General features: G+C 43.4%; 1 protein-coding gene across 6 annotated transcripts in view; it reads left to right on the forward strand.

Moving 5' to 3' along the window:
• Positions 1-11096, forward strand: part of LOC143289835 (uncharacterized) — a 68556-nt gene extending 57460 nt beyond the window's left edge. For all 6 annotated transcript variants that reach the window (XM_076599012.1, XM_076599013.1, XM_076599014.1 and 3 more), the window contains 4 exons: positions 3930-4171; positions 7975-8063; positions 8487-8561; positions 9214-11096. In XM_076599012.1, the coding sequence (XP_076455127.1) occupies positions 3930-4171; positions 7975-8063; positions 8487-8561; positions 9214-9365 (558 nt within the window). In that variant the 3' untranslated portion in view covers positions 9366-11096. The remainder of the gene's footprint in view (positions 1-3929; positions 4172-7974; positions 8064-8486; positions 8562-9213) is intronic.
• Positions 11097-11635: the final 539 nt, after the last annotated feature.

The raw sequence follows: 11635 nt of genomic DNA on the forward strand, positions 1-11635 counted from the left end.
CAAGAATATTCAGTTTCGGCCCATACACACTTGCTGTAAAGTTGTTTTTTGTTTTGTTTTGTTGTTGTTGTTGTTGTTTAAACAGTTTGTGTACAGTGTCCATAGATCAACATATTGTTTCACAAAGATCTGATGTGCGCGCTGTCTAATGCCTTTGTAAAATAGGTGGGGCTGAGTGTTCGGTACGAAGCGGTAGGTATCGCCTTGGTCATCCGACCATAGAAAATGGCGTTCCGCTGTGACCCGCGGGCGGTTTGACTTGGCAAGGGCCAGGGGAAGAAATTAAGTGGGTATATAGGCTGCGAGGAGAGGAGACTTGATTCTTGCTCAGTACCTGTATGGCCGTTTGATCAGGGTTGGTAGTTCTCTGGTGCGGTGGTCACTCGTAGCACAGGGAGAGAGAGAGGGATCTGAAACTGAGGCCCGGAGACATCGGGTATTGACCTGTTGTTGTTAGTAGTGGTGGTGCTGTGGTTGTCGTTGTTTTATTTCGTCGTCTTCTTCTTAATCTTTTGTGCACCTCTTTCCTTCTTTCTCTTTATTTGTTCATATATTTATTTACACTTTTCTTATTTCTCCTTTGTTCTTTTCGTTTCCCCGTTTTTGTGACTTCTGTCGTCTTCATATCATTCTGTCTTCGTCTTCCTTCTTCTTCCATTCTTCTGTTCTTTCGCTTTCTCGTTTTTTTCTTTCTTTTCCTCTTCATTTTTTCCTACCCGACTCTTCTTCTGTCGTTTTCCTTTCCGACCTTCTCTTCATCGTCGTCGCGTTTTTTTTTTCTTTCTGATTTTGTTGTTTTACACATTTCTTGCAACCGATACAAAACTTGGAAGAAGGCGTTGCACTTACAGTGGTCATGCCACCTGGTAGGTTGACAGATACATTTGGATGATAATGGTGATGATGATGATGATGATGATTATATGGATACTTTCATTGCACATATCCACGGTCAGAGACCAAGCCCTTAGTGCTTACGAACACGGTGTCATTTGCACAGTAGGCTGCTTCCCTGGGTACAGACGACTGAGAGCGGCTTTTCGCCGTTCAACATTCGTTTCCTGTGTCATTCAATCAGGTTTTAGTCACACACACACACGCGCGCGCGCGCGCGGAACGTTTTACGTATATGGCCTTTCTGTTTTTCCCCTGCCATGTAGGCAGCCATGCTCCGTTTTGGGGTGTGTGCATGATGAGTGTTTCTTTTCAAAACCCATCGAACGCTGACATGGATTACATGCAGGATCTCTAACGTACGTATCTGATGTGTGCGTATACACACGAAGGTGGTTCAGGCACTGGCAGGTCTGCACATATGCTGACCTGGGAGATTGGAACAAAACAATCTCCACCCTTAACCCACCAGGTGTGCCGGGGACCGAACTCAGGAAACTCAGGCGATAATCCAGCGCTCTGACTATTCGACCACCGCTCCTGTCAAAACAACAACAACAAAACCCCGTATTTATTTAGCATCATATAAAAGATTCATTGTTGTTTATTATATGTATACACACTAGAACTGTATGGGTTTTTTTTCTTTCTAAATACAGTTTAGGCGTATTCCCAACACTTGTAATCACTTGGGGATGATGTCAATATTTTTCCCAAATGTAAATAAGGTGTGTTCACAATAATGCACATTTATCGTCCAGTTACATGTGGAATACTAAACGTGTTGACAACAAGACACACCCGGTCACGTGTGAATGGTAGCGGCCAAGTGAACCAAGTGACCAACTGTGATCAATACTGACTCTGTTCTGTTCGCGTTGCCATGGAAACGGCCGAAGAGTATGGTCACTTCGTGCCAATGATTTGCCACAAGTGTTACCAGTGTGTGTGTGTGTGTGTGTGTGTTTGTGACTGTGGTACTCTGGATCGTGTGTCAGTCTGAGACCATGAATGCACTGGTGCAGGGGAGAGTTGACGGGGATGTGTAGGTGTGTAGGTAGGTATATATACATGTGTGTGTGTGTGTGTGTGTATGTGTGTGTGTGTGTGTGTGTTCATCAGTGCATGCGTGTGTGTTTGGGCTGTGTGACAAACGATAGAGTGTGAGAGAGATAGGAATGAACAATGAACAAATGTTTTATTGAGGAGAGGGGAATAGATGCAAAGAGAATTGTGAGGGCGAGAGAGATGGGCGGGGGCAGCGAGGGGGGTAAGGTTGGGGAGGGGGGTGCATGTGACAATAATGGAAGGTATGGATTATTGTCATGTGCGTTTGTTTCAGTGCGTATGTATGTATGTGTTTGCGTGTACGCGCGTGTTGTGGAGGGTTGGTGACAGAGAAAAATAGATCTGCAGTTTTCTAGTATTCGAGGTGGAGAAAATCCACCCAGTAACCCTGGATTCTGTGATATGTATTCAGTGTGCATGGGATCGCCGTGATCCAGTGATCACCAGTGTTCAGGGTTCGAGGCCCCGTTTTGGGTGGTGTTGTGCCCTTGGAAAGACACTTTGATCCGATTTTCCTCACTTCACCCAAATGTGAATGGATACCCGATTTTGGCTGGGGAACGTGAAAGCGTTGGAAGTGGAGGACTGGGCCCCGACATCTTACGCCGAGCCGTAGACAGTGAACATGAATTTACTGCCCTTACCACCGTAAAAAGGCCATGGGGCCTTCGTTTGGGTTTTTTTTATAGTTTTTTGTGTGATTTTTTGGTGTCTTTTTTTAATGCATGAATCTCAGCTACATACGAATGGGAGAGCTCTTGGTAAAGCATCTGAATGCACCTGTTTTGACATACTTTCTGATGTAATGACTATTCCAGCTTTTCGATATACTCTCCTTCAGCTTTCACGCATTTTTCCATTCTTTGAAAACACGTGTCCATGGCACCCGATGACAGTGATTTAGGCCTGGATGTATTCAAAGTGACGCTCTCGAAGAAAGCTCGCGCACCTTCAGTTCTCTAGAACTGCTTTCCCCTCAGCTGTCACCTGACCAATAGCAACAGACGCCATTCACAAGGGAGCAGAACTGGGGCATTATGGGCGATATGTGACCAGCTATTCACCACTTTCCACTTTAAAGTGAAGAGTTGCTGATGCAGTGTGCACACTGGCATTGTCATGGTGCAGCAGGAAACCCCAGGTTCCAGTGCGGGGACACTGCCAGCACCATGCCTCAGACACTTCAGGTAGGCAGTGCTTGACATAGCAGTTTGAAGTCACTGGCTTTCCGTTCTGAAGTGGAATGGCGGCTACATGGCCAGATTTTGAAAACAAAACAGAGCAAAAGCAAACACACCTGCACTTCTGGATCTTTTGAATTTGTACAGGTGGATTCTTACCTGAAAAACCCAGACCGCTGACTGTTGCTTTATTTCGGGATCACACTGAAATAAACGTCTCCAGTTGCACTGCCCCAAACGCGATTTCATCTTTCTCCGCAACATTTTTGGAGCACGTGTGTGCTCCGTCAGCCTTTTCCATCTGTTTTTATCATCATGTTCATGAGGGACCCATCGGGCACAACGGTTCCCATTGCCACAGTGATCATGGAGGACAGTGGTACTTCTCGATGAAGTGTTCAGTGTTTTTTTTCTGTTTCGTTGTTGGTAATGCTTGGATTCTCCTTGTTCTATGTTCGTGCCTGGGACTGTCTGGACAATTACTGGACGACAACAACGGTCAACTTCTTGGAGCCTTGACTCTAATTTAAATGTAGTGAATTCTGATATTAAAAAGAAAACACACAGCTAAACTGAGTAAAACATTATCTTGTCCAGGAAATGTAAAAATTATCAACAAATTACGCGTATTTGCTTGGAATACACACAGACAGGCCAACATGAATAAAGATGGACCCTTTGTCCTCTCTTTTTGTAGTGACTGGACCATATTCGATCACTGCGTCTCTCTCTCTCTCTCTCTCTCTCTCTCTCTCTCTCACCCCTCCATCTTTCCATTGATCGCAGAAAAGCGGCAGCAGTTCCAGCGACTCATCCCCAGAAAGGAACAGCGCCTCCAGAGACAAGAAGGCCGCAGCAGCAGCAGGCAAGACCACGTGCAAACCGCAGAAAATGACCGACTTCCACAAGGACTGCCTCAAGGCGCACAACACGAAGCGCGCGCTCCACGGCTCCCCGGCCCTCTCATTGGCTAGCGATCTGTCCGAGCACGCGCAGAAATGGGCAGAGCACCTGGCGTCCACTGACTCGTGAGTATTATGGGTAGAGCAGAGAGCTCCACCAGTGATGAGTTAGCGTGAGAGGTTGGTTGGGTGTGAGTGGGTGGGGTAGTTGATAGCTCTCTGGAAAACACACACACACACACACACACACACACACACGCGCGCGCACACACACACACACACACACACACACTATCACAGACTGCCAATCAGGATGCTTCACTAATGGCAGTCTTCCGTGAACTGCATTCTGTTGAAATTTACCATTTAAACGTATCCGATTTGGGAGATCCTGTCGAGAATTTTACCTCGCAAAACAGTGGGAAACAAAATTCGAGAGGCAAATACAGCACAGAATGAAACAGTGTTTACAAGGCAAATACCAGACATCATACAAGACAGGAAAGAAGTTGATAGGGCAAATGTACAACTATGTGTAACACAGCATGAATCAATCGTTATGCAACACAATGTGTAACATACACGGAAACAATAGTTATAAAGCTGAATAACAGTGTATAAACATACCAGGAAACATTGACGTGCGTCCACTGTGCAACACAATGAGAAACAGCGTTCACAAGGCAAGTACAACAGTGTGTAATAATCAGGAAACAATGTATAGAAGGGTAAACACAACAGTGTGTAAAACAGCAGGAAGCAATGTATATAAGGCAAATACAACAGTGTGTAACACAGCAGGAAACAAAGTATAGAAGGTAAACACAACAGTGTGTAAAACAACAGGAAACAATGTATATAAGGCAAATACAACAGTGTCTAACACAGCAGGAAACAATGTTTATAAGGCAAATACAACAGTGTGTAACACATCAGGAAACAATGTTTATAAGGCAAACACAACAGTGTGTAAAACAGCAGGAAACAACGTTTATAAGGCAAACACAACAGTGTGTAACACATCAGGAAACAATGTTTATAAGATAAATACAACAGTGTGTAACACACCAGCAAAGTGTGTTTATAAGGCAAATACAACAGTGTCTGACATAGCTGAAAACAATGTTTATAAGGCAAATGCAACAGGATTTCGAACACAGCAGTAAACGGTGATTTTAGGGTAAATACAACACAGTGTGTAACATAGCAAGAAGCAGTGTTTATGAAGCAAATACAACACAGGTGTCTAACGCAGCAGGAACCAATGCTTATAAGGCAAATAAACAGTGGGCATACGCCGTGGCAGAAACAGTTAGCCGTTGGACTTCTGACGCAGTGATCACCCGTCATCAGGGATCGATTCCCCGATTCAGCATGGTGTTGTGTCCTTGGGAAAGACACGTAGCTTCCGGTTTTTCTCACTCCACGGGCATTGTGAATGAGTTCCTGACGTCGGCTGGGGGAGGATGAAAAAGGACGAAAGGAGGACTGGGCCCCGTGTTTCTGTGCCGAGCCCTGGACACTGGATCACATGAATTCACTGCGCCTTCAGCACTGAAAGACTATTGTGTAACTTTTTACCCTTATATCATACAACACAAAGCTTAAGCACCTTCTTCCTTTAAACCTAACAACACAAAGCTTAGGCACATTATCCTTTAAACCTGACGACACAAAGCTTAGGCACCCTCTTCCTTTAAACCTAACAACACAAAGCTTAGGCACCATATCCTTTAAACCTAACAACACAAAGCTTAGGCACCTTCTTCCTTTAAACCTGACGACACAAAGCTTAGGCACCTTATCCTTTAAACCTAACAACACAAAGCTTAGGCACCTTCATCCTTTAAACCTGACGACACAAAGCTTAGGCACCTTCTTCCTTTAAACCTGACGACACAAAACATAGGCATCATTTTCCTTTAAACCTGATGACACAAAGCTTAGGCACCTTATCCTCTAAAGCTGACGACACAAAGCTTAGGCACCTTCATCCTTTAAACCTGACGACACAGAGCTTAGGCACATTATCCTTTAAAACTAACGACACAGAGCTTAGGCACTTTCTTCCTTTAAACCTGATGACACAAAGTTTAGGCACCTTCTTTCTTTAAACTTAACAACACAAAGTTAAGGAACCTTCTTTTTTTAAACTTAACAACACAAAGCGTAGGAACCTTCATTCTTTAAACCTGATAACACAAAGCTTTTGCACCTTCAAACTTAGGCACCTTCATCCTTCAACCCTGATAACACAAAGCTTAGACACCTTCATCCTTTAAACCTGATAACACAAAGCTAAGCCACATTATCCTTTAAACCTAAAACACAAAGCTAAGCCACATTATCCTTTAAACCTAACGACACAAAGCTTAGGCACTTTATCCTTTAAACCTAACAACACAAAGGTAAGGTACCTTATCCTTTAAACCTGACGACACAAATCTTGGGCACCTTATTCTTTAAACCTGACGACTCAAAGCTTAGGCACCTTCATCCTTTAAACCTGATGACACAAAGCTTAGGCACCTTCATCATTTAAACCCAACGACACAAAGCTTAGGCACCTTCATCCTTTAAACCTGACGACTCAAAGCTTAGGCACCTTCTTCCTTTAAACCTGACGACACAAAGCTAAGGCATATTATCCTTTAAACCTGACGACACAAAGCTTAGGCACCTTATTCTTTAAACCTGACGATACAAAGCTTAGGCACCTCCATCCTTTAAACCCAACGACACAAAGCTTAGGCACCTTCTTCCTTTAAACCCGACGACACAAAGCTTAGGCATCTTCTTCCTTCAAACTCGACGACACAAAGCGTAGGCATCTTCTTCCTTTAAACCTGACAACACAAATCTTAGGCACCTTCTTCCTTTAAACCTAACAACACAAAGCTTAGGCACCTTCTTCCTTTAAACCTAACAGCACAAAGCTTAGGCACCTTCTTCCTTTAAACCTAATAGCACAAAGCTTAAGCACCTTCATCCTTTAAACCTGATAACACAAAGCTTAGGCACCTTCATCCTTTAAACCTGATAACACAAAGCTTAGGCACCTTCATCCTTTAAACCTGATAACACAAAGCTTAGGCACCTTCATCCTTTAAGCCTGATAACACAAAGCTTAGGCACCTTCATCCTTTAAACCTGATAACACAAAGCTTAGGCTCCTTCATCCTTTAAACTTGATAACACAAAGCTTAGGCACCTTCATCCTTTAAACCTGATAACACAAAGCTTAGGCACCTTCATCCTTTAAACCTGATAACACAAAGCTTAGGCACCTTCACCATTTAAACCTAATAACACAAAGCTTAGGCACCTTCATCCTTTAAACCTGATAACACAAAGCTTAGGCACCTTCATCCTTTAAACCTGATAACACAAAGCTTAGGCACCTTCATCCTTTAAGCCTGATAACACAAAGCTTAGGCACCTTCACCATTTAAACCTGATAACACAAAGCTTAGGCACCTTCATCCTTCAAGCCTGATAACACAAATCTTGGGTGCCTTCATCCTTTAAGCCTGATAACACAAAGCTTAGGTACCTTCATCCTTTAAGCCTGATAACACAAAGCTTAGGCACCTTCATCCTTTAAGCCTGATAACACAAAGCTTAGGTACCTTCATCCTTTAAACCTGATAACACAGCTTAGGTACCTTCATCCTTTAAACCTGATAACACAAAGCTTAGGCACCTTCACCATTTAAACCTGATAACACAAAGCTTAGGCACCTTCACCATTTAAACCTGATAACACAGCTTAGGTACCTTCATCCTTTAAGCCTGATAACACAAAGCTTAGGCACCTTCATCCTTTAAGCCTGATAACACAAATCTTGGGTGCCTTCATCCTTTATACCTGACGATGCAGTGTGACGCATGCGTTGCACCCTGAACTGTGGTGCCGTGGACTGCTGCAGGTTCGAACACAGTCCCTGCACCATCGGCGGAAAGCGGGTGGGGGAGAACATCGCCTGCAGATGGTCCAGCGCTGGAGCCGACTATACTGGTGAGCAATCACCTGGTCTATGTATGTATGTATAGATTTAAAAAAAAAATTGATTAATTAATTAATTAATTAATTAATCTATTTATGTGTTTGTTTGTTTTTGTTCATTTGTTAGTTTGTTTATGTATTACTGTCATCATTGTTATAGTTTTGTTTTCTTTCATGGGGATGGGGGAAGCGATAAATATTGTCGTTGTTGGTATTATGATGATGATCTTCGTATTGATTTCCTTTGCTTTCTTGTTTTTCACTGATTATTTTGAGTTTTTTTAATGATAATTATTGTTGTCAATTCTATCATTATTGTAAAGTGGTCCATTTCCATTGATTGTTTTTAAAGATTCTTTAGTGTGTCTTGCGTGTGGGTGAATATGTTTTCTTTCTCTTTTGTTTTGTATCAACGTGTGTGTGTGTGTGTGACAGGTGAGCAAGTGGTGGATCAGTGGTACGAGGAGATCAAGAAACACAACTTCCAGTCTGATGGGTCCATGGGCAGTGGTCAGTCTCCTCGCTACTTTGTCTGTCTGTCTGTCTGTCTCCCTCCGTCTGCTTGTTTCCCTGCACACGTCTGCCTGTCTGTCCATCTGTCTGTTTCTCTGCCTGTCTGTCTCTCCGTCTGCCTGCCTGTCTGCCTGCCTGCCTGTCTCTCCGTCTGTTTGTCTGTCTGTCTGTCAGTCTGTCTGACTGTTTCTCCGTCTGTCTGTCTGTCTGTGTCTCAGTCTGTCTGACTGTCTCTCTGTCCGTCCGTCTGTCTGTCTCCGTCCGTCCGTCTGTCTGTGTGTCTGTTTGTCTGTCACTCAGTCTGTCTGTCTGCATGTTTGCCTGTCTCCGTCTGTCTGTCTCTCCATCTGTCTGTCTTTCCAAACATCACCGCATGTCCGTCTGTCTGTCTGTCTGTCTTCCCGTCTCTCTGCCTGCATTGTTAGTATTTGTTAATTATATCTATTTTCATGCATTCTTATATTCATTTATTCATTCATTTATCTATTTGCTCATCTGTTTATGTATTTATCTATATATTCATTTGTTTATGTGTTTATCTGTTCATTTATTCATTTATTTATTTATTTATTTATTTATTGGTGATGTACGTGCAGACTTGAACACAAGTGCCAGCACCCAGACTGACTGGCTGTGCACGTTGTTTCAGGTCACTTCACCCAGGTGGTGTGGCGCGGCAGTCAGGAGCTGGGTGTGGGCAAAGCCAAGACGGGCAAGGGCAAGTGTATCGTGGTCTGCAACTACCGGCCGGCAGGCAACATGAGGGGGGCCTACAAGGACAACGTCCTGCCCCCCAAGTAGACCCCCTCCACCGACAGGCGGCGGGTGGGCGGCCCCATATGGGGGATGGGGTGGGGGGCATATTATCCTTTCTCTGTGGGGGTGGGGGGGTGGATGGGTAGGTAAGGTCTGATTGGCCCTTCCCCATTCCCGTTTCGCCTACTGCTGTTGGAAGGTGGGGTCCATCCCCAGTGGTGGTGGCCTTTAAACCTTCAGGAGAGGCCGTGGCCTGAAGTGAAGAAACTGTCTGGAGTCCTTGGTCTGTCTCTCTGTCTGTCTGTCTGTATGACTGTCTCTCTCTTTCTCGCTCTCTCCTTCTATCTGCCTGTCTGCCCGCCCTCACTCTGTGTCTGCGTCTGTCTGTCTGTCTGTCTGTCTGTCTCTATCTCTCTCGACTGTTGTCTGCATGTGTAGAATAGTCTCTGAGACAGTTCTTCGTTTTTGTTAATGTTTAGTTTTCTTTGACAATACCCATGAAATTGTGAACCCCATGTTATTTTGGCATTTATGCTAATGATATTAAACAATTTCAGTTCAGTGCAGCTCTGTCTCTCTCTCTGTCTCTCTCTCTGTCTCTCTCTCTCTTTCTCTCTCTTTCTTTCTTTCTCTTTTTTTTCTTTTTGTCTTTCGTCACTTATATAGTCGACCGTTCAATAGTTTGTCTTTTTTGGGGGGTGTTTTTTAAATTTTTTTTATAGAAAATCAGCGTTGACACATCAAGTTTTATTGTAACTTTTTTGTACTATTATGATGTAATGATGCAGTTACCGACAATATGGAAACAGAAGTGTATCGTGTGTTTCAATACTCTTTGCTAAAACATTAAAATGTATTAATATGTATTTGTTTTATTTTTTCCAAATGTAATGTCATAGCGTTGTGCATGCCTGAATGTCTTTATCATGTCATGAGTGTATCATTGAAATATTCTATTGTATTCAGATGTTTTCATGATTTCTTTCTGTGTCATTCCACTGTTTGTTGTATGGCATTAACATAGTGTACGGAACCAAAGCACTTATTTCTTTTTTTTTTCCCACCCTCATTCCAGGAATGTCACATTCCATCTGTTAAGTATTATTCCACCAGAAGGTTCCAGAGTGTGTGAGTGAATGCCGTCTTGGCTTTTTTTTTTTTTTTTTTTTTTTGAGCGGGGGAGGGTACGGGTGGGGGAGTGTTGTTGTCTTTTCGTGTGTGCAGAGCAGGCGCCATGGCCGATTGGGTAAGCGTTTGATTTCTGATCCAGTGTTCACCAGTGATCTTGAGTTCGAGGCCCCGTTTCGGCATGGCGTTTTGTCCCTGAGAAAGGCACTTTACTCCGACTGTTCTCACTCCACCCACATGTCAATGGGTTTCCTGGCTGTGTTTGGGGAAGGTGAGCACAGCGGAAGGAGAGGACTGGGCCCAGTGGATGTGAAATCGCTGTCCCGGTGTCTGAAAGGCTATGGGACCCTATACCTTTAACCTTTTAAACCTTATATATATACCTGTATATGTCGTTCTTTTATATACTATGCTTGGAAACAACACTTGTAACGATGTTGATATGGATTTTTGTGGAGTGGGTTTTTTTCTTCTTTCTTTCTTTCTTTCTTTACAGATACCCTTTGTTTATTTTCATGATGTTATTGTGTTTGGTAATAATTAATAATAATAAGTTTTATTTTGGAATGGAGATGATCATTCATTTAAATAAGTCACATGGAGAAAGATTCTGATTGAAATATTAACGGGAATTAGTAAAGTTGTCGTTTTTCTTCATAAAATGTGTGTGGTTTTGTGTGTGTGTCTGTGTGTGTGTGTGTGTGTGTGCGCGCGCGCTTGTGTGTGTGTGTGTGTGTGTGTGTGTGTGATATTCTTACACAAGCAGATGTTTGTGAATATAAACAAAAACAAAAGTACAATCAAAAGTTGGAAGCTGAACAACTGGCCCTCACAGCCGTTTTGAGAATTCTTCGCGCTTCTGTTCTTGCTTCTGATAATTACAACTACGATTACTGCCATGGCTGATACTGACTACAACTACTGCTATAGTTGCTGCTGCTGCCACTACCACCACCACCACAACTACCACTACTAATGTTGCGGCAACTCCTGCTGTTGTTGCTGCTGCTGCTGCTGTTGCTACTACTGCCACTACTACCCTTGCTTCTGTTGCTGCTTCTACTGCTGCTGGTTCTACTACCACTGCTACTATGCACATGCAGTTTCCAAATGGATGAATTGAAAAATATTATAGCATTGGCTTCTACCGTTGCTGCTGCTTCTGCTGCAATTCTTTTTGTTCTTCC

This window comes from Babylonia areolata, chromosome 14 (genome assembly GCF_041734735.1).
Source record: "Babylonia areolata isolate BAREFJ2019XMU chromosome 14, ASM4173473v1, whole genome shotgun sequence".
In the NCBI taxonomy this organism is placed as follows: Eukaryota; Metazoa; Mollusca; class Gastropoda; order Neogastropoda; family Buccinidae; genus Babylonia; species Babylonia areolata.